We start from the raw sequence: 26,929 nt of genomic DNA on the forward strand, positions 1-26,929 counted from the left end.
ACCATGCTCGAATGGACTATTTTCAAGTCAATTACAATATTTATGGGGTGGGGGACCTATGGTACCATAGCCAAATCAAGCAAAATAGATAGACCAACTAATCACTTAACAATAGAAACTCGCCTACATATATATAGGCTGTAAATCATAGTTATGTAGCGTAACCGCTCCCTGATTACGTTGATTACCGACCGCACTGATCATCAATCATGCTGCTATTTGTTCCTGTTTGCGAACCTATGTTGTGCAGTCGCATTTCGTCACCGTCCGAGGCGCAGTCGACTTTTAGTCGCCGTCCGAGCCAGTCGCTTTTATTCTCCGTCGGATGAGCATCGTCATGTTTTAGTTGTTTTTAATAAAAAAGCAATGCTGACTTGTCTACTTTGACTTATCGAGCCGCGGACCAAGAAGAACGCGCGCCCACGACAGAGCACGCTATAGTTAGGGGAGATGTGGTACCGATGGATCAAAAATTACAAAATGATCTCTAGTCCTCAAATTATCAGCCGAGAATAGCAGATCTTTTGCTATCTCAACACTTCGATACAAGCTCTACCTATCGCAGACATTTACATGAATATCCGCCTTTTCAAAAAATATTTATAAACGTTTCAAATTTGTTGCTCGAACGTGTCATCGGTCCCCACCCGGTGGGTCCAAAGGCACACGACCATGGGACCTATGAGACATACGCTCAAAAACTCGAATTAGTTCACTTGTTTTGTTGTGTACTATAAGCTAAGCTACAGCAAGTCAATGAAGAATGTTTCGTCGCGACCTTCAAGAATTATTAAATTATATCAACTCAAATGTTGGCATAAAATATTGTTTTGATTTACGCTAAAATTTACAAAATTAATGCCACATAAATATTTCCCGCAAATCGACATTTTGACTTTCAAATACCTCGTAATAGCGATAAAACACCACAGGTAACTATGATTTACATCCTATATATATGTAGGCGAGTTTCTGTTGTTAAGTAATTAGTTGGTCCATCTATTTTGCTTGATTTGGCTATGGTACCGTAGGTCCCCCACCCCATAAATATTGAAATTGACTTGAATATAGTCCACTCGAGGATGGTATTGATTAAAAAAATATGTGCCATTATATAGCCTGATACAAGCCCTATACTTCACATCAAAAATTATGTCGGGTTTGTCAGTCTGAAAGGTGATATAGAAAAATGCAAATGTCGATCCAAATTTACTTTACACCCCCTAAAACGTAAATCATTCGTCACAGACCCCATAACTCACGCCGGTCGAATTTTTTTGCATGTGAGGAAAGATTCTGCCAGCATGCAATTGTAGACAAATTCATGGAGTGTAATCATGGAATTATCATGGAGAATTTTTCAAGTATTTTCGGTCCCAGTGATCCATCGGTACCACATCTCCCCTACCTGTGGTGTTTTAACGCTATTACGAGGTATTTGAAAGTCAAAATGTCGATTTGCGGGTATTATGTATGTGGCGTTAATTTTGTAAGTTAAGGCGTAAATCAAAATATGATTTTATGCCAAAATTTGAGTTGATATAATCTATTTTATTCTTGAAGGTAGCGAAGAAACATTCTCATTGACTAATTGCTCTAGCTCAGGTTGTAGTACACAACAAAACAAGTTAACAAATTTGAGTTTTTGAGCGTATGTCTCATAGGTCCTATGGTCGTGTGCCTTCGGACCCACCGGGTGAGGACCGATGACACGTTCGAGCAACAAACTTTAAACGTTTATAAATATTTTTTTGAAAAGACGGATATTCATGTAAATGTCCGCGATAGGTAGAGCTTGTATCGAAGTGTTGAGACAGCAAAAAATCTGCTATTCTCGGCTGAAGATTTGAGGGCCAGAGATCATTTTGCAATTTTTGATCCATCGGTACCACATCTCCCCTACCTGAAAGTGGACGCGAAGTTACTTTCAACTGATACTTTTTTCGCGCTCCGCGCGATTTGCCTCCAATTTATAGTTATCGCTCTGTGTATAGTCCGAATTTCATATTTGAGAATTCTCTCATCAACAGTCATATAACCAGTGGTGGCTTTTGGGGTGTGCGAGGTGGGCGGTCGCCCGGGCCCCCCTCTTTGGTTCATGCACATTTTTTTAGGGACAATAGCGAATAAACATGGAAATCCGTGTACCAAGCAAGAATATGATTCCGTACAGATGTGTCAATCATCATCAAATCTCTGCATTTGTTAGAAAAGTCCCGTATCCCTATAATCAGCACGTCTCTGCATGCGGTAGAATTACTTAGTTTTGATGTAGTCTATCCTTGCACACATGCAATAACAGATATGGCCGAATCCAGCATCTGGCCAAACCTTGACGCGATGAAAGATAGCTAATTATAACATATGCGGAAGGGGGGTCTGGGGGCTCCGGTCCCCAGAAGTTACGGTTAGATACTTATAGGGCCCCCGGTAAGTCTCCGACGGGAATCGATCGCGGTTCGCCTGCGTGCTGGGCGCTTATCGTAACCACTACACTATCTCCCCTGCCTGATATAGCTCATAAAGGGGGGCGTGTCTAAACAACTTTGAGAACCACTGCTCTAGTTTCTGTGGGAACGGGACTATAATAGGCAACGACAATTCGACGTCGACTATTTCCGCGCCACGACACACCGAGCCATATTCTATTTCGTCCAACACACGCTACTCCGCGAGCCCTATGCTGACGAAAATATCGACATCGGCCCAAAATGACCATCGCCTAGGCCAGGGGTTCTCAAAGGGTGGGCCATGGTCCCCTAGTGGGCCACAGAAGTAATTTGGGTGGGCCACAGACCTATTTCGAAAATTGTAGAATTCGTGAAAGTTTGGTTGTATTTTTTTTGTTCGTATTAAAAAATATATTGATGTAATCGAATTATACGTATGCTACATAAAGCTTTTCATCCGACTCTGATGAGACTTAGTGGCACGTATGGAGTCACGAATGTACAAGTCGAAATGGGAGGGGATACGGCGGCTTTTGTCCCCCCAGCTATGACAACCTCCGGACAATAGCAACAAAAATAATTTCGATTAGATATTAACTGAAGGTTAATGCTGAAATATCCAAGTATTCCGGCAGGGTCATAATGGATTGAGGAGTTGGCGCAGCACATTAATATTCGGAGTCGGTCTAAAAATGTCCGGCCTTGAAATCATTATACATAATGTAAGAGTCACATGAATTGGTGGTATCATTGGAATAAATGTTATTACATCGCAACTTCAAAAGGTACAATACATATATTTGGTAGGCCTACATTGTATTACAAACGTATTAAAAAAAATTCAACACTTCTCTACACATTCATCAAAGAATTGTTTAAAGCGGGCCCGGAATGGGTATAGTATTCCCCACCAGAGTGGAATTGAACCCCAATCACGCGGTGAATGCGGGGATTGGATCATTGGGTTTCTCGACTCGAGTCAAACATAGGATGTACATAATGTGCACATGAGTTATACGATATTGCAGGGCCGTAACTTTCGCACCCCTAACCCACAATTGGGAGAGCTCTAAGTTGCTAATAATTATTTCGTTGGTTGTCTGTTGGAGATTTATTTACCTTGAAACTTTTCATCGCGCGTCGCGCGATTTCATGTTCCCTCGGATGGACATTTAAATATGAAGAGTAGGCTAATGAAAGAAAAATGCGTATATTTTAGAGAAATAACCATATCGGCGGCGATTAGCCTATCACACATTGAAATGCACTATGACTTTATAAGAGGTGGGCCACAGAACATTTTCAAACCGGAAACTGGGCCACAGCCAAAAAATGGCTGAGAACCCCTGGCCTAGGCCCAGATGGGTGTCTGATCTTAAAGACTAGCCTACTCTTATAGTCGTTTCGGCATCTTCCTATCTTTCATTGTATTGCAGTCCTGTGATGTTTTGAAGCGATGAAATTTTATGAGCTTGAACCACGGCCTCTTGGCCTAAATGGTCCGCACCAACTATTCCTGTCTTTGCGATCTCATCCACGCGGTACAAGCTGACCAAATGCATCTATTTACACTTGAAATATTTTCGCGCCTATGCAAATAAACGTATACTGATTAAAAAAGCGATTTTGGCACGACGTGAGCTGACGTCTTTATGTACGAAGTCATAGCCAGTGATACCAGGGTTGTAATGACTCGAGTCGAGCTAATTTATGTAATAACTCGACTTAAACTCGAGTCATTTGGCATAACTCAAGACTCGGACGGCCAGGACAAGCATTTCATTGTAACTTCGAAGAATGGCTATTTAAGCTACCACATCATTGGTATTTCGTCTATCATTACTGGTGTTTGTAAGATAAGGCCAAATTGTGTAAAGCAGTGGTTCTCAACCTTTTTTTAGACACGCATCCCCTTTTGATAGTGAAAAATTTCGCGCCCCCCTTATCGTCATATCACAAAATCCAACCGGGATGCTAGCAACCCCAACAGATTGTTTGATGACATGGAGGGTTATGACTCTTATGAGTGTTGATGAGAGAATTAAAACTATGAAATTCTATATGTATATAGAGAAACACGGGTGAAGTGGAGGTAAATCGCGCTGATTTTTTTCAATTGACCGGTTTATCGCCCCATGGGGGCGCGCCCCTCGGGTTGAGAACCACTGGTGTGAAGTGTGGAAGCGATTACTATATCATGACCGCGAGGCATTCAATATCACCCAAATATTGTTGTAAAAAAGCGAGTAAACAGGATTGAGTCCGAAAATGAACAGCGACGACAAAAATGGCTTGGACTCGTCTCAGCACGGTCACTCGGACCTTTGAACCCTGACGTGTACTTGACTCGGTGGCGAATTGCAAAGACTTGACCAAAACTATAATTGACCTGTGACTTTGTTACAACCCAAAGTGATACTCGCATACCCGCAACACTGCCTCTTTCTCTGGACTGACACATGGATTTCGCTTGTCAGAGGACGGGTTCATAGGATGAAATTTGAACTAGGACTACAGACACCAATGTCAAAGGCATTTGTCTACGGCGGCTCAATCCTAAAAAAGACTTGGGAATGAACATCGAACACTCTGACGTTGTATAAATGTAATAAAGTACGATCAGAATTAGTACCGGGGCGCGTTTTCCCGCAATTGAAGAACAACACATGCAAATAACCACTAGCTAGCAGAATCAGCGAATGATAAAACCTCTTGAACGGTAAGGACATATAAGTACTTCCAGTCAAAGTCTAAAACGTTAGAATCATGAGCCACTTTCGCACGGGTCATGAAAAAATTTACTACACTCCACTACAACAGAAGAAATAAATTATAATTTAATCAAAAATATTAGTACAGAGAATGTTTTGCCATCGACATAACGTTGTGAACGTGGGGTTTCAACAATATTTCTTCCGAAGACAAATGAGCTCGCTCTTTCCACCACCCAGTGAGATAATGTCTGAGCAACAAGCTCAACTACCACATAAACTAATTAATGTACTATAATATTTGTGTTCGGTGGTTATATCAGTTCATCATTTCAACTACCTTCTAGTGTGTGAATCAGCTTATGTATTTATTATAATAGGTTGGGGGGAGTCTATCAACACAATAATAATGAATATGCATGCAAAGAGAACAATGATTTCCACAAGAGAGCAAGCCAATGACTTGGTTTCTTCATTTGCCCTGTGTAAGACGATAAGTCATTTTAACACCATAGTTAGTCTCCACCGAGGGTGGTCCCAGCAACTAAGTACTTCCACTTTCTGGGGTACTCAAGTATGAATTTAGGCTAGTTACACTACTACTGGACAGTATTTGACTCAAAGCTACTTGCATTACATTGGATTACAGTTTTGAGTGAATTTGTTGTGATAAGCGTGTGAGCTGGCCCGTGCACTAACATGACTGAATAAATATTTTTGCAAATGCAGCGATTTGTAGCGTCACCAGTCATTTTGCGACAGTGGCGAAGATGCATCTTTTAATTTCGAAAGAATCCACCTCTGACGAGCTCCTATCATATGCGACACATCGCAAAAATCTACTTTTTGGAACTATTCCTCGAGTTCTTTTCAAAACATCTAATTTTGACTCCTTTCACTCAAATTTGAGTAGAAATTCATGACGTTACTCCTACATGTACTTGAGTAGCAGCGCAGACCATTCTGAGCACCTTTAGTCCCCACAAAATCAACAACATCGAAAGGAAAGAAAAATCCGCCGACATCACATCTCATCCAGATCCAAATCATCCAAAGGCGGATAATCTCCACACATAACATAGGAGGGTCGAACGAATCCTCCGTATTTGTCACTGCACGAGAAATATTGTTTTCCACCGACTGTTCCATTATTCTTCCCGTACGGTTCATCATACTCAACACCGACCCACACGTTTGGCTTGAAATCTGTGAAACCTGCAGTAGAAATGGAGAAAGTCAATTATATAGTTATAATTGTTTGGCATCATTACTAATTACTAGGGCTGGTAAATTCGAGTTAGCCTGCCCCAGTATTCCAATTCTGAATCGAGTATTAGACGTTGAGTTGGGTATTCGAGTATCACACATCATGGTGATATGAAAAGTTCAAATGTGTGCATTTTATGTAACCACAAAGAATGTGATCCCGGTTCTACATCACATTAAAGATAATTTGGTGATTTTCCAACCATACCTATTTCATTGCATTTTGTGTGCCATTGTGAAGATTTTGTGTGCTGACTGTTACCTTGGACGCTGATCATAGCGCGTGTGACTGGTTGATTGCTCGTTAATCAGTTCAAATGGTGTTGGTTGATGGTGGTGTGACTCGTGTGACCAATGGAGAGAGAGAGAAAGGTCGATTTTTGTTGTTGCTTTGCAGTTGCGGTATTTTCTGTTTTCATCCTTTAAATATACCTTGCACACTGTGTGACAATGGGTTGATCACAATGGCATTTCCACAAATATGCGTAGCTTTGTACTGCATGTTCCGTATGCGGTGATACGACCAATCTAGGTGAACAGACTACCACAGTGGAAAACAGAGACTATCATTCTTCTTGATAAATTACCTCTTAGTGGTTAGGAGCGTATCATTTCAGTATGTGAGGGAAGCAATAAGCATCTCTGACTACTAGACTCGAATAATTACAATAAATACTCGAATCAATGTGTTATGTGCCCATCCGTAATCATGACATACACAGCTTTTAAAACAGGTCCCGAAATAATTAGCGATTAATAATGTTAAGCATAAATATCCATAAGGGGCTGCTCACTCTTTCATCTGTGTGCCTTAGAGTGGACCTTTATCAAAAATACATCGAAAGAAGTGTACCATCTTACAATAGTTCATTGAATTGAACGCTCTCTCATTTGAGATATCATTTCATGCTGGTGACGTCATATTTTGTGATACGATTGTTGATATACGGTGTTCTCTCCTATTCTCTACTAGGTGATGACGATTACCCCTGATGAGTGTCAGCAGAAAAATATTCGGGTTAATTTCAATATGATCATACTATTCAATTGTATATTGAAGTTCTGTACCTCCTAGAAGGTCTTTGAGTTTTTTTGAGCGAATATGCTCATACAACATAATGCTGCGATGCTTAGATATCAAACAGCTCATTCGCTAACCCGAGTTTTCACAATCCTATTTTAATGAGTTTTCGAAGTAGAACTTTATGCAGCACCGCAAGCAATCGTTGCTGATAAGATATGAGATCTGCTATTTTTCTAGTGCTGAAGTCAATTTTGCCTACTTGGAATCTAGGCTAGCGGTACTTCTACTTACAGTATGTTTAAGGGGAAACTAGAAAGTAGCTCTCAGATATATGGTTCCATCACTTTTATGCGTGGAATTGTCAGTGGGCAAACAGCTGTACAACTGTACATTCGGGCTGTTTAAAATTCCAACTGGCTACTTGATAAAATCGTTAGGTTACCTAAAACAATGCGGAATGCCGATTTTGGCTCAATGTCAACTTATTCACGAATTGTTATGTAAGAAGGTTTTAGATTTTTTCAATAAAAAAATATATAAAATTGTGCAAATTTTACTAGTTACCACACACATGAAATAGTTGAGTTGCCTGAAAAAACGGTAGACAATAAATTTCGCTCAATTATAACCTATAGAAGTGAAGTTATTGATGTTCAAAATTTGGGATTTCAAATCAGAGTATTTTATAGTAGCAAGATTTATGATAAACAATCAAATAATTTGCCACCGTAATGCTATATTTTCCAAATTAATAATTTTATACACCAATAACTTCGCTTTTACTGGTTGGAATTGGGCCAGGGGGTAGCGAGTAAAAGTTGAAAAATGTTCAAATTTATTTTTATCAAATAAATCCGAACTTTTTCTTATATAGCAATGCTATTATAGGTTGAAATTGAGCAAAAATCCATCTTGCAATTTCGAAAGTAGGCTCCTCCAATTGACTGTGACCAAATCTATCTTTGAATTTATTTACTCGAGTACATTTTAGATTTAGACATTTAGACACGCCATTTGACATGCCGGTATTTTTGAATTGCTACTTCGACTTATATCGAGAGATTACCTCACAATAGAAAACCAGACCAGTAGTCACTCCATACGAGGTTCAGATACTAATTTATTTTTAAAATGCGCAACTAGAACTACACCTGTCACCTACCGTAATTTTCCATGTTAAATGCGCCAAATTTTACCGATTTTTTTGCCCTAGGGGGGGTGGTTATTATACATGGGTACAGCAAGCCTTGAAAAAAAAATCCCTTGAAATCACACCTTTCTTCATGTTTGTTTAAATCGCGCATCACCTCTAGCTATCGGGCCCCCGTAATTTGTAATATAGAGTGTAACGCGCTGCCAAATAGAGAAGCGTGTTGCCAATTAACGAAAAGCGTGTTTCTAATTAACGAGAGTCAAAAGGAAAGGGTGTTATATCACACGTTTGAAACAAAGATAATAAGCACAAGAAATAGCAACTACAAAGCACGCGATCTCTTGCTGAGTTGGTTTGCCATTTGTACGCGAGCGAGCAAAATTAGGTCGCTGATTGCTACAAGCGTGCGCGGCAATCCTTGTTGATTCATCGCGTCAACGACAGGCCTCAACAATCGCATACACAAGAGGCCATGTGCACAAGATGTAATCGCTTGCGTAATCAGTCGCATCTCCAACAGGACTGGTGCGCCCGACATAACCGTTGGCCTGAGCAATCGCATCTGTAATTGTAATAGGCCACATGCGCAAGATGTCGTGTGTCGCTAGCCTGAGCTATCGCGTCGCCGACCTCACAGGCTTTGGCTACTATCTACTCTCGTTTAGAGACAATGCCATTAATTGTGTTATGATTAGCGATCATCATGTCATGATTGTTCGACAGTGACATCGCAAAACAGAACAACATCAAATACTAAACCGCAACTATTCATTTACTCATGTACTGCGAATGCAGGGTGCGTACTATACATGGGTACAGGCTTTTTCCCAGAATATACACGTCATTTTAATGGTGCTTATTATACATGGGGGCGCACTATATTCGGAAAATTACGGTACTTAAAAAACTAGTTAGCCTATTTGACCGTCAACTAACTTAGCTGGGTCGATTGTACAATGTACGGGTCCTAATCATGCACACAAAAAAGGGTTTATCTCATCTACATCATTTATCATTCGCATTTCAATGGATGCAGTACGAACCGACATATCTGACAGTGCCTCTTCTTGCCATGCTATTCGGCATCTCCACTTGGCATCTCGAATCCACTTTGATGTTTCTGATGGCCTCCTGATTGAGTCTGTTTTCTTCCTCTTCTTTTTGTTTCATTCGAACTTGCTCCTCAGGATTGTATTTTCCCGCCTTTTTCTTCTTTAAAAACGCACGGACACTATCTGTGACATAGAAACAGTTACATTCCCAAGTCTACGAAATATATGTTGGTTCAACAAAATTATTTTGTCATCTTTTTATAGTTACCTAATGCTCATTAGTCAATACCATTTAATTGTCAGAGGCTCGGAGCTTACCATACTATAAGTTTGCCGGTAATATTGAGACGATATCACATGTTGAAAGACACATGACTATTGGCAAATCGAGGTGAAAATATCTGCATTTTTGTTACGTCATAGTCATAGCGAGTCAGAGAACTATCATCTGCAACAGTTAGACTGGGAATATTGATTTGGTTTGATGGTTAAATGCATGTAGCTTCAACCTGTTCTTCTTAGATTTTTTGGTCGCTTGCAGGCCTACTATTATCTTTATCGTCAAAGCACACAATATCATAAGAATAAAATGAGTAACAGTACAGTAAAGTTGGAAGCAAGAATTTGACAGGCTTAATAAGAACATAAATGAATCTCTTGAGTCAGGGGTAGGCAAGTATTTTTTCACAAGGGGTGAAATGAGAAGCAGAAAATACTGTGGCCGGCAGAGCCAAATTTGTACGTATATTCTGTGACGCATTCAGTTCATTTCTAAATTGAAAGCAGCGAATGACAGTGTTTAGCGGGATGCTAAGTGGATGTGTAACTAAAGGATAATGAGAAAGTGCATACCTATTTACAAAAGCAAAATGTTAAAATCGCACACTTCATTATTTGTAATGTAACGAAGGTAACATATGGTACAAGGTATGAGCTACACCATACGAAAACAATTGGTGAAATCAACAATTATTGGTCGAAATCAACAATTATTGAAGATGACCATGACCAATCCACGTATATGCAGATGCAGACTAAAAGGATTTATCTGCTAGTCATCCAGCTTAGTTTTAAGGGCTGCTCTGACAATGACGTAATCAATTAAGATTTACCGTAATATTGAACAAACCTGTTTTCTTGTCATAAATGTCGTCAGATATTTCAAACTTTTCCGTTTTCGAAACATCATCGTATTCACCTAGCTTTCGAAGATTATCTCGGTCAATAGCCTGGATAGATGAATTTGTTGACAGAATTTAGTTTAGCAACCCGGCCTTGCAGAGGAATAGTAGAGTGGTTGTACAACAGTCATTCATACAGACCAAGTCACAAGCTTGTGATTGGCAAGGCGGGTAACTAAATCCAACAAAGGAGGGTCGGATGTTTTACCCAAGTTTACAAGGTCGCATCAATATATTGAGGGAAGTAAATGCAGATAATACAAGGATCAGACAAGCTGCTTTGTGTTGACAAACCTACGCGTAATGGAATAACACTACAATAAGAATTAGAACAGAAAAGAAGACGTAATTTCATTTTCACTTAAGATTACTGGCGGGTCCGGTGCCATCGTTACCTGAGAGCATCATATTACAGCATTACAGATGTTAACATAGCAATTTCGCTTAAAAATTATTACGCATCCTCAACAGGAGTTCATTTGTGCGTTCAGAAGGATGATTCTACTCGCGTAACAAGCAATCTCATTTTTCTGACAAAACGCAACAGCACGCTGAATTGCAAATAAGCCAAGAAATATTGGAGATAGAATCGATTCAAAAGGATAAGGTTACGATTTTGAAAATGGTGCAAGGTAAAAAATGATGGTCAGAAAGGTACGTAAGTAATGGAAGCAGAGGTAGAAGTCCCAAAACGTAGATCTGGATTTGCACACATTTAGCGGCTAATCGGAGATGGCTACTTTCAAAATTGAATACCAGGCCTAATGCAGGGGTGGCCAACCTGTGGCCGTGAGCACGTAATTCAATTATGTGTTGGTGGCCTTCAATTCAACATGCAATTTGAATGTACGAACTGACTCCCGATTTCACGAGAGATTTTAATCAATCTTGAAATTTTCTTTGCACTGCGTGCGATTCAATGCGACTTCATTATTCGATTGTAATATAGTAGGGCCATTTGCAATTAGAGCCCCACACTACAGATTCAAACAGCAGAGTAAAATGATAAGCCCCATATGGAAATACCCACTAGGAATCGTGTACTCCTTTCTATACCAACAATCCTGATGGGAGGTCAAGAAATAACAGCATGGAACAAAGTGACTAATATCAATTTGCCAACCGGAAGATGCATCATCATCAATAACTTGCCCGAAATTTTCGAAAACACCCCCTACATCGGTTTTACCAGTGAATCTGATCACATCGATAGGCTGTGTTTGAAAAATGTTTGAATGTGTTATGTAAAACTTCCTATGTTAATAACGACATTCATTAGTAAATCGGGGAAAAAATTTTCGCGAATCGCGTGACAATCAACACACACTTCCATAACATGACCAGTGACCACTTGACCAGTTACCACTTGCAATTTTGGTGCGTATACCAAGCCTGCCGTAAACCGGGGTAACTTTGGACTTAAGGGTAACTTTGGACATTAAGCAGTAAAATATTTAAATGGTTATTGATGGGAAAGAGTTGCCGCTGGATTTCCAATTCTTTTTCATGTGGCAACAGTACCACAAGTAGTCTCAATAGAAGGTGGATTCATTTCACTACCAGATAAACTTGACCCAACATTGATAAGTTAATGGCGGGGGTCAATTTCATCAAAATTAATGGCCATTAAGCTTCTTACAACCAAACATAGATAGCATGTGATTCATAGATTCAAAACTTGGCAGCAGATACCTCTAAGCAGTCTTAAGCCATGGCAAAAATCTCAGTGGGCTCACCCTTAGATCAATACAAGAAAATGTGATGTCCAAAGTTACCACGTCAAATTTTATCAGAACAGGGTAACTTTGGACAATGGAAAATATGATATTTAGAGCTCTGGAAAGTGGCTGCTTCATCTGTGTCAAAGGGTATGGTCAACTATATTCCTTATTACCGGCCTGATGGCCTTTTAAAATGGAATGAGAAGGTTAATAAATTAGAGTTTGCCAAAATATGAAAAAAATGGGTAGGCAATGAGCTGAGAGATTGTAATCGAGTGTAAGCTACTTCAAAAACTTATAGCATACTCCTAAAGATGCGCCTGCTGAATATGGGATATCGTAAATTACGACAAATATATCCTTCAGAGGAGATAGGAAAGGGAAAGTGTATCTATCTGGAATTCTTCATAGGGCCAGATTTTGGTAAAATACTAGTTCTTTCATGTAAAATTTTTTCTGTTTTTAACCCAAAAACGTTTTTTAGGCCAAACTACTTCGTTAAGACACCCAGTTCCAACCAGAAATGAAGATAAGTTGTACAATTTTAACATTATGTGGGAAAGTACCTGAATGGCATGCGTTAGCCTAGGTAAAAATCATGCAATAGGCCAGACATATACTATTTTGTTTCAGTTTGAGCCACTGCTCTCATCAACTCTTACCAAATAAGCCTCATTTTCGAGGTTTCATAAACAATTGAGTGTAAAGGCATACAAAAAACTACATTGTCCAAAGTTACCTCACATGCCGGGGTAACTTTGGACACGAATAATTTACAAAAATAAGGTACTTATTTATGACCATGAAGATTTTGGATTAGGTAATTCTAATCTATGCTCCATGACCCCTAAAAAACACAAAACTTGCCTCCCCTGCACCCCAGCATTTCCGAGATACAAAGCGAATTTGTTGAAAATTGTCCAAAGTTACCCCGGTTTACGGGTATATGATTAAATAGATTAGTCCGGAGTTCACAAGAAATGGTCATGTACAGTCTAACATGGGCATTTGGCGTCCAGCTAGTTCATTACGACTAGGCCCTGGAATGCGGCCGTAGGTTACATGAGTAGTCGAAATGCGGCCGTGAATAGCAAAAAGGTTGGCCATCCCTGGCCTAATGCATATTCGCGACTAATACCAAGTAACCGATGACACTACAAATAACAGCAATCTTTGAAAATGTTATAGCTAATGTGATACAGGGTCTATTTCATGCGGTTCCTTTGAAAATTTAATATTATAATAGAGATACAAACTCATCCTAAAATACTCTATACTTTTAAAAATCCAAATTGTAAAAATTCAGTAGTTGTGCTAACAAAATTGTGCAAGCGGAAGTTGAAGTGATCTAACACATAACTGGAGTATGAGGTACAAGTAGGAAAGCTTACTCAAGTAGGCCTACTCAATAAAGAGTAGAAGAAGGCTCCCTTATTACTGTCCACGTATGCACAGTCACAAGGTTTAGCACCTAGAGCATGAATGTTTTGGTCAGCAATTTCAATGTCAAGACGTACACCATTGCGACAGCAATATTGCCTGACAATTTTAATTATTAACGCTTTTAGTTGATGTTGAAATATACGCTTACATGTAATCGCATGCTATCATCAATATGAAACGATCCCAACAGCGCAGATGTATCGTTCAAATTGCAGACAAGTTTGTTTTCCTCTGAATAGACTTCCAGGTCCATGCTCATAGCCGGTATGCCGGTGATCAGCTCGAGTTTGGCCTGGCAAATGAAGAAAATAACTAGCCATTAGAAAATGAAATGATGCAGGAGCTTCAAGGGAATATATGCTACCAAGACCACATGATTTGACAAGGCTATTTCTAATGACATGCTCCTCTAAGCATGTCTGGACATGTCATACATCATAATCTGATATAGAGCAGACCTAATCCAAGGCCCAAAAGTATTTTAAATGTTAATGCTGAGAAATGGTTTTACTTTGAAGCCTGTTAATTGATGTCCATTCCTATGTAGGCCTACATCATATATATGTGTAGTCCAGATTCAAAATAGAGCCAATATAGCAAAGTATGCTGCAACAAATAAGGTCACAGATCATTTAATCCATAACGAAACAATGGTGACAAACAAGGATTGAGCCATACTATAAGCTGAAGTTGAATACGCCAAATACATAGGTATATAAAAACATACATGGCCTATAAAACTCAAGAGATTAGCAAGCTAGAGAGAGATATTCTTTCAGTCTACATAGACTTAGATTGACCAACTCATAACTAATGTTGATTCTAACTTCTGGGTTACCATTTTCGTAGTTTAGTTCAGACCATTCGAGCCATTTGTTACATTACGAATGACAAGGTCTGTGATTTTAATTCTAATATTTTGTAGATATACCCGAGGTCACTTTCTTGATATTATACCTGATATCATAACATCCACTATGCATCCTGTGTAATCGTTGTCATTGGATGCTTTTAATTTAGAAAATGAATACGCCCCAGAACAAAGTTTTGACTTTTGGCTCGTGTCGCCGCAATATTTTTCTTCTTCTCATTTGGTCCCATTGGAAAATTGCATGCTTCATTTTGGGATATATTATATAGGTAGCCTGGCAGTCGTGCCGCTTTTCAGCTTTCATCACCATGTTTTTGTAACAAGAGAATATTTAATTTCGTTGACTGTCTATTAGTTATTACAAATAACACCAGTATCAGTATCAGTTCATTAATATTTTCATCATTTCAAAACACAAAACAGCAATAAAATGAAAATATAGGAAGGTGTCGAAACGACTTGGAGTTGTCTTTGAAATCAGACACTCGCTTGGGCCTAGGCGATGCAAAAAAGAGGCATACACAGTGCACACTGAATGAAAAGTAAAGCAGATAATGTAGGCGTAGGGTTACCATAAGTCCTCTTTTAAGAGGATTTGTCCTATTTTTGAAATGTGTCCTCGGAGGACGCCCTTTTGTCCTCTTTTTTGAGATTTTGTGTTCTCTTTTGAGAATTTTGGTCAGATTCATAGCAAAATTCGACTGAGATGCCGTAAATCAGCACCGAATTGACGCTCCGGCGGGGATTTCGGGAGCTGAGTGGAAAGTTGACCTTATAATTTATTCATTAGCACATAGTCCATGCAGTGTTTCCTGCATTTTGAAAAAAAATATATGAGTTGAGTATAAATAAGTCCAGTGGTTCTCAACTAGTGTGCCAATTAGCCTGCTCAGGTGTGCGGCGAGCAAATGATGTAAACTATGTCGAAGTGTAACAAAGATCCAAATTCTGAGTCTGGCATTGTTGGTTTTTTTATTGAATTTACCCGATCAAGACACGCGATGCACAATCTGATGCAGTGGACAGATATGGGTAGTTCCATGTCTGATCAACCAAAAAAATGGATTTTGTCACCACATAGCGCCAGATTTAGCTGAAATTTGGCTCAAAACATCATGAAGTATAGCTCACTTAATTGCAATTTATTTGAAATGCATTAATCAAGTAATTTTGAAGTTATCGCATGATGAAAAACATGCTGTTCATGCCCATTCAACCGTGAAATTGAAGGGCTGGTTTTGAGTATAATTGGAATTGTCTGTAAATGAGCTACTTTGACCTTAGAATGTTGTTCACTTTGTTATGTTGTATAAATTGATCTATTCAATCATTCAAGTGCGAAATTAATGATTTTTGTTGCACGGCCCAGAATTTAGCTCAAGTTAAAAGACAGTGCCTCTGGAAATCGCTCAAGCATGACAATATTTCAGGAGTCTTCCTCTCATTTCTGTCTACTTGAAAAAAGTTATGAAGGGTGGCAAATGAAAGCTGTTGTAACATAGATTCCTTAGAAACTATGTTTTTATGTAATATTTACTTACAAAGTTTTGAAAACAGGGTATATTTCAAGTCATGAAAATGTAGTGATTTTCCTAAAAAATGATACTTGGTATTCTAGTTGCTGTGTTAGCTTGAGACAAACTCCAGCATGCTACTCATTTTCTAGAAATTCTGTGTTCTGACAGCTTTCATATGACACCGTTTACAAAAAATTTGAAGCAGACAGAAATGAGAGAGAGACCCCTGGAATATTGTTGTTATGCTTCAGTGGTTTCTGGGATTAATGAGTTACATTTTGGGATGTCAACCAAAAATCAGTGATTTTTGTCCTGCATGATGGAATAGATTAATTTATACAACATAACAAATAGAACTCTCTAATTGTCAAAATAGCTTATTTACAGAAAATTTCAAATCAGCCTAAAAAATTACTTGAATTTCACGGTTGGATGAGCATAAAAAGCTTGATTTTTATCATGCAATAACTTCAAAACTACTTATGTAATTAATTTAAAATAAATTGATATTTACTTAGATGTACTTCGTGGTGTTTTAAGCCAAATTTCAGCAAAATCTGAAACTTGAGAGATACACAATCTCTCTTTTGATTATTCTCAAATTGAATTACCCCATGGATTCAAAAGTATTTATGTAAGGTTAATTTAGAGGTACTTTCCATCAAATATTAGTTAGCAAAACATGTCAGCCATGTTTCTCTCTAAACAGGCTTTCATGGCATGTTAATTTCTAATTTTCGTGATGACAGAATAACGCTAGATATAATTGAAGTTCATGTTACACATATGAAAGATTTTAAAAAGTGTCAGTTTATGAGGTGGGTTTTAACCCTTGACCCCATTTGATTAAATGACAATTTTCTCTTCAATAGCAAGAGTTTCTTCCATTCTATCATTAGACACCATAATCCACTCTCAACTACTTGACTATGCTGTTTTATAAACGTTACTGTAACAGGTAATGTAAAAGTAATTGAACTTCATGGTTGGGTGAGCACAAAATGGCTATTTTTCAAAATGCGATAACTTTGTGATGGGTGGATCAATTTTGACAAAATTAAGTTTGCTGCAGTCAGAACTGGATACCAGATTTACCCCTCCATTTTCATTGCAATCTGAGACCTAGTGGTGACGAGTGCGGTTGATTTGACATGGACTTACCCATATACGAATGTCGAGCCGACCGTAGTTACGATATCTTAACCTAGTAGTTCAATCTGACATCCCCGTTAGGTCATGGATTGGGTCTTTCTCTGGGCCTTTTATTGTAAAGACGCTCTGAGCACAGCAACGTGTAGGGGGGCGGAGAATCTAGTAAATCTGCGACGCTTTGTAACTTGCTACTGCACTGCCATGAATCAAACTGGGGCCTCCACCGTCAATGGGTTTGATACGCTAATTTTCCCGACCATAGAAGCATTTAGGACGATGATAACTAATCTCTGGTAATTGATCCGTGATATTTAGGTGTGGCCGAAGTGTTCACCTTTTATTTGTCACCCCTATCAGAACCGGAGGCAGAACAGGGACATGACGCAGGTTGATGACCTTCTTCTGTTTATATTTGAAGTGGTATTCTTGCCATGTCTTCATCATCGATGATCATTTTACACCATACCGGTCCATGTCTTTGTCATCGATGATCATTTTACACCATACCGATATTACTTATTTTGATTTCTGAGATGCAAACTTATACCACGGGCCACTTGTTGTAAGACATTGCTTTTACATTAGGAGCCTACATAAACCTCCAATACCTAGGAAGGCATTCTCACCGCCGAGAAATGAACTGATTTGGAAGTGATGTTAACGTTTACAAATTAGAATTGCCAACATAGCCAGCCATTTACATTGCGATTGTTAGGTAGCGTGCCAGCACTGCAGGTAAAATGTAGGCACAGGGCGCAACGTTATGTTGCAGGCGACAAATTCGAGAATTGAGAAGTAAAAGTTGATCAAATTATAACAGTTACATATTTCCCCGCCGCTGAGGTTTATTATCGCTGTTTGTTGGAACTTCAAGTGTGGGTGGCTGTCAGTAACACTATTGAGGTATACTATGCTAGGCTCAGTCTAAAGTTTAAACGAGATCTCAGCAGAAAAGTTATGTGGTAATAGCTGATACTTCAAAACCTAACACTGAAGAGGAGAAAGTTCTTCTTCCGGCCAGCCATAAAATTGTAAAGAAATGTTTGGGATGTCTAATTGAAAACGATCCCCATGTCAAATGATACCAATTGTAGACGTATTTGCTTTTGTGAGATGTCCGCAGAGAAAAACTTAAGCAGAGAAAAGCCTACTTGAGTGCTCCGAAAAGGTAGAAGTACATCGTCAGTGACCATACCTCTGTAAAACTATGGTTGCTATTGCTGCTATACGCATCCTGGTAGTTTGCCTGTGCCGTAAGCCAAAAGAGTTCAGAACCACTGTGCTAGTGTGCCGCGAACCATTTTTCATTTTCAAAGTGTGCCGCAACGTCAAAAAGGTTGAGAACCACTGAATTCGTCCCTTGCATTCGGTTGGGGCTGCCTCGCTTGTCACGTTGCACTACAAAAATACCAAGACAAATTTGGTCTTATGGTCTTAAAGTGACTTTTTATTAAAAAATGTCTCAAAGACTGATAGGTCTTAACAACGATTTTTTGTCTACAAAATTAAGACTGAAATTGCTCTAAAATAAGACCATTGTCGCCCACGAGTGCTGTGTGGGTAATCATGTCAGTGTTAGGTTCTGCATGAAGGGAAGCATAACATACCTGGATTTGCAGTTCATTATATAGCCTACCCATTATACAACTTTTTTTTGTGTGACCGCAGTCATTCCAAGTTTATTTCAGAAAGAATTGCAATACATACAAAGGTAAAGTAAACTAGGATATATATTATTAAAAAAAAACTCACGCATAGTTTCTCAGCATACACACTAGGGTTGTCCAAAATTTGGAAAATCTCAAAAAGTCTCCGTGATTGTGTCTCATTCTATAGATTATTGATAAAAAACAACAATTAGCCTGAAAGAAGCTTACAGGAAAGCCGTTAAGATTTCACCCAAAGCGTTTGAAAGTAGCTGCTCAAGAATGGGCGTGCCACTGACCATAGAACGGCGAGAAGACTAGTAATCAAATAACCACGGCTCTTGATTGGCTAATCGGCTATGCTTCAATGACCACGGCAGCAGCAGCTTGCTGATCAGGTGTCAAAGAAGTCTGCTACCGGCGGGAATTCTGAGTGCGCATTGTTAGTAGTTTGGCAGGTGATGATTTAAGATTAATTCAGGACATGTTGAGGTACCGTACTGAAACGGTGAATTCGCTCAACACTTGCATAAGCGCCTTTGCTTTCTCTCGATGAAAACACGACATGTAGGCTTCAGCCGTTTCCTTCACAATGAAGCAGTCATGCTGTAAAAGCTTCTGTGAAGCAGGTGTTGTTTGTTCATCATGTATTTCGTACCTCAACATGTCCTGAATTAATCTTAAATCATCACCTGCCAAACTACTAACAATGCGCACTCAGAATCCCCGCCGGTAGCAGACTTCTTGAACACCTGATCAGCAAGCTGTTGCTGTGGTGATCATTGAAGCATAGCCAATTAGCCAATCAAGAGCCGTGATTATTTGATTACTAGTCTTCTCGCCGTTCTATGGTCAGTGGCACGCCCATTCTTGAGCAGCTACTTTCAAACGCTTTGGACGAAATCTTAACGGCTTTCCTGTAAGCTTCTTTCAGGCTAATTGTTGTTTTTTATCAATAATCTATAGAATGAGACACAATCACGGAGACTTTTTGAGATTTTCCAAATTTTGGACAACCCTAATACACACGCATGAAAGGGAACAGACACAATAAATATTCAATTCACTCTCACATTTAAACTCACACTCACACACACTAGTGTATCACAATTTTTCTTCATTCTGGTCCGACATCATCGCTATTGGTCCCGTCATCATTCCCGTCAGTTCGGTCATCTCTATTTTGATCCTCGTCGTCATCGTTGTTGTTATCATTGTATATAACACTAACCAGTTTGTATACAATCCTTCAAACAATATATACTGTAGTCTGGGAGTAGGCTATAGAATAGCATTTGTAGTGGTTGCGACGTGCCAACCCCATTGTGTCAGTGAAAAGTGACAAGCAGGGGCGTATTCAGGGGGGGGGGGGGGTAATCGGTGTCCGGTGCCCCCCCCCCCTGTTTCCAAGCTCGATTATCCCTCTTCCTAAATCTACTTCCATTGATCCAATATGTCTTATTCTACTACATCGGTAATCCCCGTATTGCCACGCGGCATCATCACGCCAGCGATCGAGCAAACAATGCAGTGAGTAGATGCTTTTTTCTCGTATCGTTCTCTCGTCTACCGAAGCCAGAAAAACACATCGTCACATGTCTCTCTCGTCTCGTCTGAACGCTATTATCAAGTTACTATAACACTCGCATTAGACGCCATGTTTGACAGTTTATTATCAACAAACGTCTAGAACATTACAATAACAGCTGTACAAAACCAAATTCACAACAATCGCATTCAAGTGGCAATACGTAATCTGCGAGAAGATTTGTTGACGAACTCCCGCAAAACATCCGACTCGGATAGTTCGATTTCTCGGTGTATACGCATCAAAGCCAGGCCGTTCAGTCGAGATGATTTAACTGCATTTCGGATGTAGGTTTTAACGGACCGCAAGGTAGAAAATGAACGTTCCACTGAAGCGGTATTATAGGTAGTGTCGCCAAGATCTGCAGCAATCGTCTGATGTTAGGAAAAATATGCTCTGGAGCTGAGTTGCATGCCGAAAGTGCATTCGTAGGAATCGATGCTGGATCAGCATTCCGCCATTTCCGCCGCCAGATTGCGAGCTCGTTTTGCAAGGTGACCAAATCATCGAGATCGTCTTCATACAACCTAAATAACTCCGAATCGCTTGTTCCTGCGCACGAACCTGCGTGAAATAAGTTGATATATCGTTATTTGTCGCAAAAAGCATCTAATCATCACCCCTTTTTCATAATACATACCTGCATTTATCCTCGTCGGCAAAATTGCAAAACATTGCACAGCTCGACGAAATGTATTTCCAAATCGTTCTTCTAGCTCTTTGATTACATTTTGCACAAACGGCCGGAAGGTATTCTCCAAGGCGTGTCTCTTTACCTCGTCCTCGCTCGTAGTGGCACTTCGCAGCCCCCTCCACATCATTGGAATGTCATGGTCCCGAACAACACTTAACACATTTTCAAAAATTGAAGAGAATTTTTCCTCTGCCATTAGCCAGGATTTCTTTGAAAGTGTCTACAACATTGGACACTAATTCCGCGCATTTTATTAAATCCATATTAACGGCTTGCAATGCAACGGAAAGAGCACGTCTTGTTCCGAGAACAGTCGCCAGCATTTTCAAACACGTTAGGAATTCCGTTGTCCGTATCCTTTGCTGGCATTCAACTGCGGATTCTTTAGTGGATGCATTGTCATCGCCATTTTCGATTTCACCAAAAGCGTGAACGACAGCAGAATATTTTTCCCGGAACACTAACACAGCATCATGGCGTTCCACCCAACGAGTTGCACAAAACGTAACTAGTTTTGTCCTCCGTGTATTAGGGCAAGTAACACTAATAGCCTCCTTCAATATCTCTCCCCGCTTTGGGCTGTTGGCGAAAAAATTGATGACTTCGCGCATACTCTTAATTGTTCTTCTTATAGTAGCATTTCCACATGCGTGCGAGAGAACGAGATTAAGGATGTGTGAATTACAATGCGTGTATGTAGCTGAAGGGAACTGCTCAAGCACAACAGCTTGTACGCCATTAAAGCGTCTGGACATGTTCGCAGCTCCGTCATATCCTTGCCCGCGCATGTTGCTCGGTACCATCTTCCATGAAGTCAAAGTTTGAATCAAAAGGTCCGCAAGCGCTCGTCCTGTTAACTTCTTAGGTTCCATGAAACCAAGAAAGTCTTCACGAACACATCCATCCATGTTTTTGTCGACGTCAATGTATCGAACACTCAGTGATAATTGCTCACACTGAACTACATCACTAGTTTCGGGTGTATCACTGATGTTCCGCGAAGAAGGCTTGAAAAATGATGTAATAGATCTCTGTCCGGCCTTTCCGGTCTTCTTCATAATCATAAAACGTCCCCAGCCTAATCTAAATCGCTACCATGCCTAGCCTGACTTGACGAATAATGAAGCCTTCCCCCAATAACAGCGTCAATGAATAATACCTTTGCAAACTGTTTCTGTTATGCACTGTGTTTCAACGACCTTAATCTTTTGAATATAATTCTCCATCGTCATCGAAATTTGTTTGCTACTCCCGTCTGATACATTGTGATTTGCGAGGTGATCATCGATCACCCGCTGTGTTGTATCATAATTCGAGAGCGCTTTGTAAGAAGATCTGCGCGCATGAAACTCGCTGTCGGCAATTAGCGGGCATAGTGCGCACAAAAGAGGAGGGCCTTACGTTTGTTACTGTAGCATACGACTGTGCATAATGGAGCTATATTTTACTATAACTGGCATATGTTCATGTGTATAAAGACGTTAAAACAAGAGAGATTATCTTCCCCTTGTCGTATCGGCTTTTGTGTGTATTTTTACGTAATAAAGCGGTTCGTATCAAGAACACCCTCTCCCTTTAAAAACACCCGGCTTTTCTAAAGGTAGCCCCCTTTTTTTCGGCTAGATACGCCCCTGGTGACAAGGTACGGTACTTTGAATTTTTGTTCTGGCGCAAATGCATCCTGTATTCGACTTATTTGAAGTGTGACATGTGACCAACGAGAAATGGACTAACATGGCACCACCAAATACGTTTTGGCTCTCCGCTCTCAAGCCACCGCTAATTACGTCTTGTGCTCTGGGCTCATGAAAATTTACCATTCTGATTTATAAGACTACTGATCATGATGTTTCTTGATTAGCAAAATTCGTCTTAAAAACAAGACTAGAAAAACTGATGCCCATGTCAACTTTCCAGTCTCATTTATAAGACCACAAATCATGTCGTTTCTTGATTAGCGAAATTTGTCTCAAAAACAAGACCAAAAATACTGGGCACTTCTTCGATGGCAGTCAGAGATCGAAAAGTGTTCACCACAATCGCCTATGAATGTTTTCCGTGAACACGAACAAAAATTTATAAACGTCAAAATATATTGTTTTTGCGTTTGGAGAGGGTTACGGTCAAAGTTGGCTTTAGGGTATGCCAAGATTAGGGTGGGGGAGGGGGGTTTAGGGTGGGAGGTGGGTTAGGGTGGGAGGTGGGTTAGGGTCAAAGTTGGGGTTGGATTACCCCTAACCGGTGTTTAACCCTCCTCCAATCTCCTTTTACCCAACCCTAATATCCCCTCTACCACAGCCCTAATATCCCTCTAACCCAGGGGTGGGCAAACTTTTGAGCTCGCGGGCCGCATTCGACATCTGAATCCATTCGCGGGCCGCACTTTATAAAATTGGGACTATATACCATAACCAGTAGTGGTGTTTGATTATATCATATAGTGATGACATGGAGATAATATATATGCTTATTCAATGCAAACCAAACATTATACTTTGATGATATCGGGCTGTCGCGCCAGAAATTGAACAGTAATATAGGAAGTATATACCCTAGATGGGTATGGAAATCGCGCTAAATTGTTTTAATTGGGCTCAGCTTCGCGCCCCCTTCAGATGCTTTCACGACGCTCAAGGAGGGTGCGCCCCTCCGTTTGACAACCACTGTCTTAGAATTATTATGGTGAAATATACTAAGAAAAAGGTTAATCAAGTCCCTGCATTAATTCGATTTTTAGTATGCATTTCATCAATATTTTTGATAAGTTTCTTTAGACTGTCTCGGGCCGCACAGAACGGTGTCGAGGGCCTATCCCCCTAACCCCAACCCTAATATCCCCCGCTCGCAACCCTAATATCCCCCCCCCCCAACCACCCTAATATCCCCCCAACTCTAATATCCTCCTCCTTCAACCCTAATATCCCCCTAACTCCAGCCCTAATACCCCCTCCCGCAACCCTAATATCCCCCTAACCCCAACCCTAATATCCCCCCTCCCGCAACCCAAATATCTCCCTCCCACAACCATAATATGCACCTCCCGCAACCCTAATATCCCCCTTCCCTAATCTTGCGATAGCTAACCCCAACTTTGACCCTAACCCACTTCCAATCTCCCTTTCCCCCCACCCCAAGCCTAATATCCGTCTCTCCAAAGGCACAAAAAAACAATTTATTTCGACGTTTATAAATTTTTGTTCATGTTCATGGAAAACATTCATTGGTGATCATGGTGAACACTTTTCGATCTCTGACTGCCATCGAAGAAGTGCCAAATACTGACAGAGCAAAAACTGTCTCAATAAGCTAGTTATGTCTTAGAGCTCATTTTTAAGACCAGAAATCATGTCGTTTCTTGATTAGCGAAATTTGTCTTAAGAACAAAACCAAAATACTGACACAGCAAAAACTGTCCTAATAAGCTGTAGCGGTATAGGGTATCTGACAACAGTGTATTTTCACGCCCCCATATGAGCATACGAATATGACTTCCTATTGCAATTATATCGAGTAGTTATAAGCTCGTGTAAGAGCAGAATCAGGATGAGACTCATTTGCTAAACCTACTTGTTACAACGTCTGAAATATATTCGTATGTCTTGCGTATATCTGCGTCTCAAGAAGATCTCACCAGGATACAGGATTCCAGGTTAAGTAGTCAGCCAGCTAAACCTATAATACTTTAGTTAGCTATACTTCTACTCCCAGGAACTATATACCCTGTATTGTTGCACACAACCCAGAGTGGAATCGGTGGCAACGGCACGCGCAACGTCACGCGAGCATTTACATCTGATCACGCCGATTAATGAAGTATGCTGACGTCACAAAGCCATACCAGAGTCCAGATCCAGAATAAGGCGCTTGCGCTTTACAATGAACGCAAGCAAGCGTGGCATTTGCGCAGCGGCGTAACCCTAGTTCTGAGTGTACCAGGTCTATTTTAGCACATTGTGCTGTTTTATAAGTAATTCAGTATTGAATCAGAGCGAAAAATGCTTCCGTCACGCGGATGAAATGTTCCAATCACGCGAGAAATCCATCGGTCACGCACAACATGTTGTCGAAAACAACCACCGATTCCAGTCTGGCACACAACATGTCTTATAAGATGCGTTTTATTGGTCGTATTTTTAAGACCAAATAATTGTGACAATTATATATCGTCTTAAGAAGCTGAATCAGTCTCAATTTTAAGACCTCAATTCATCAGTGAGACTAAAATTGCTGAAAATGAGACCAAATCATCCTCATTTCTTAAATTTGAGACCAAATTTGTCTGATTTTTTGTGAAGCATTCAAAATCGGCTGTCACGCGAAAAAAGTTCTCATCACGCAAGATTTTCACACCCTCCTATCTTTCAATTATATCGCAATCTTGTGGTGTATTGATTTGATAAAAAACGAAAAATAATACTGATGATTTATTTCGAAAAAAAAGACGGTAATTCCACTCGGGAGCATAATTATCCGTCCTCAGATCTCCCAGGTCATATGAAAGTATATACGAATTCGGTACCTTCAAGTCTTCCACAGTCAATGATTTGCTGAATTTCCTTTCATTGCAAATTCCCAGAGATGCAATAGACGAGCTGACGTTCAACTTCAGCATGTCTGATGTCACCACTTTATAATCCATTTCTTTTGCGATCAATCAATGACTTCTCAGAACTTAATATCTAGCAATTTTCTAGGGAAACGTACAGACCATGTACACTGTTCTCTAATCGGAAGCAAACAACTTTTGAAAAAGCGTTTACAACGTTCATCATATTTCACAATTCCCAGGAAAGCATGTAGTACCACAACAACTCCAGTTGTCCTGGAGAAATGGAGACGAAGTCGGCATCACGGGAAGCACGTGTTCGTTTATAGGGAGCACTATATATCTTCGATGAGAAAGCTTTTGAATATTTCCAAATGCCGTTGCCGTTGACATGACAGTAGCATCAGCATAGTGTCCTATATAGTGTCGACACAAGCAAAACTCACGGCTCAATGAAATTGGTTCACGTCAAAATTTATATTTAATCAGAGGCAAATTGGCGGTGATTTTTGACCGGCTTGCCAAACAATAGATTTCATGAGCCGGGTATCAATCGAAAGCTGACGCTTAAAGGTCAACTGCATCTTGACTTTGCCTTATGTCAAAGTCCTTTGCAATGACTTTGCCTTATATCGTACGTTATGTGGTTAGGAATATGAATAAAATAATAAAAATTGAAATTACATGATAGTTTTCAAGTAATTTAAATTATAAATCGAAAAGCTGAAAAACGGATATGAAATCATTCAGCTATGAAATGACGTCATGTGAGTGACACGGCTAAAGTCCTGGTATAGCTCAGTATGGTAAACAGATAGTTATTAGTGTTGGGATTGATTTTGATACTGGATTTGATTGTGAATATGGAAGGTATGAAGAAGATGAGGCACGGAGGTACATCTGGTGTCGGGTAT

General features: G+C 39.9%; 2 protein-coding genes and 1 long non-coding RNA gene across 4 annotated transcripts in view; all 3 read right to left on the reverse strand.

The window, feature by feature from the left end:
* Positions 1–1,092: 1,092 nt before the first annotated feature.
* LOC145441130 (uncharacterized) overlaps positions 1,093–26,929 on the reverse strand; it is a 46,322-nt gene continuing 20,485 nt past the window's right edge. Inside the window, exon 2 of the long non-coding RNA XR_013915747.1 lies at positions 1,093–1,408. This is a non-coding gene — a long non-coding RNA (uncharacterized LOC145441130). The remainder of the gene's footprint in view (positions 1,409–26,929) is intronic.
* LOC145441122 (tubulin-folding cofactor B-like) lies at positions 5,041–26,276 on the reverse strand. Of its 2 annotated transcripts, XR_013915741.1 has the most exons (6): positions 25,989–26,276; positions 14,150–14,293; positions 10,786–10,885; positions 9,648–9,839; positions 5,861–6,376; positions 5,041–5,788 (listed from the first exon to the last, which is right to left on the reverse strand). XR_013915741.1 is itself a non-coding variant. In XM_080318926.1 (5 exons), the coding sequence occupies exons 1-5, from the start codon at positions 26,106–26,108 to the stop codon at positions 6,186–6,188; spliced, it is 747 nt and encodes a 248-aa protein (XP_080175052.1). In that variant the 5' UTR covers positions 26,109–26,276; the 3' UTR covers positions 5,041–6,185. The 2 variants fall into 2 exon arrangements, 1 of the variants encoding a protein (XP_080175052.1); XM_080318926.1 differs by having other exon boundaries at positions 5,041–6,376.
* LOC145441123 (52 kDa repressor of the inhibitor of the protein kinase-like) lies at positions 20,836–24,320 on the reverse strand. The gene is made up of 2 exons (XM_080318928.1): positions 21,416–24,320; positions 20,836–21,339 (listed from the first exon to the last, which is right to left on the reverse strand). Exons 1-2 carry the CDS (start codon positions 21,663–21,665, stop codon positions 21,032–21,034), a joined length of 558 nt encoding a protein of 185 aa, XP_080175054.1. The 5' UTR covers positions 21,666–24,320; the 3' UTR covers positions 20,836–21,031.

The sequence above is a fragment of the Botryllus schlosseri genome, chromosome 6, assembly GCF_051294905.1.
Source record: "Botryllus schlosseri isolate E-star chromosome 6, Bs_hap1, whole genome shotgun sequence".
Classification (NCBI taxonomy): domain Eukaryota; kingdom Metazoa; phylum Chordata; class Ascidiacea; order Stolidobranchia; family Styelidae; genus Botryllus; species Botryllus schlosseri.

What these genes read in the sequence shown, in the direction of transcription:
- LOC145441122 (XM_080318926.1), bottom strand. Translation starts at nt 26,108, where the DNA reads ATGGATTATAAAGTGGTGACATCAGACATGCTGAAGTTGAACGTCAGC. An exon ending in CATTTATGACAAGAAAACAG is followed by an intron (nt 9,840 to 10,785) that starts GTTTGTTCAATA and finishes TCTATGTCACAG; the next exon opens with ATAGTGTCCGTGCGTTTTTA. An exon ending in AGGCACTGTCAGATATGTCG is followed by an intron (nt 6,377 to 9,647) that starts GTTCGTACTGCA and finishes TTTCTACTGCAG; the next exon opens with GTTTCACAGATTTCAAGCCA.
- LOC145441123 (XM_080318928.1), bottom strand. Translation starts at nt 21,665, where the DNA reads ATGGCAGAGGAAAAATTCTCTTCAATTTTTGAAAATGTGTTAAGTGTT. An exon ending in GCCGACGAGGATAAATGCAG is followed by an intron (nt 21,340 to 21,415) that starts GTATGTATTATG and finishes TATTTCACGCAG; the next exon opens with GTTCGTGCGCAGGAACAAGC.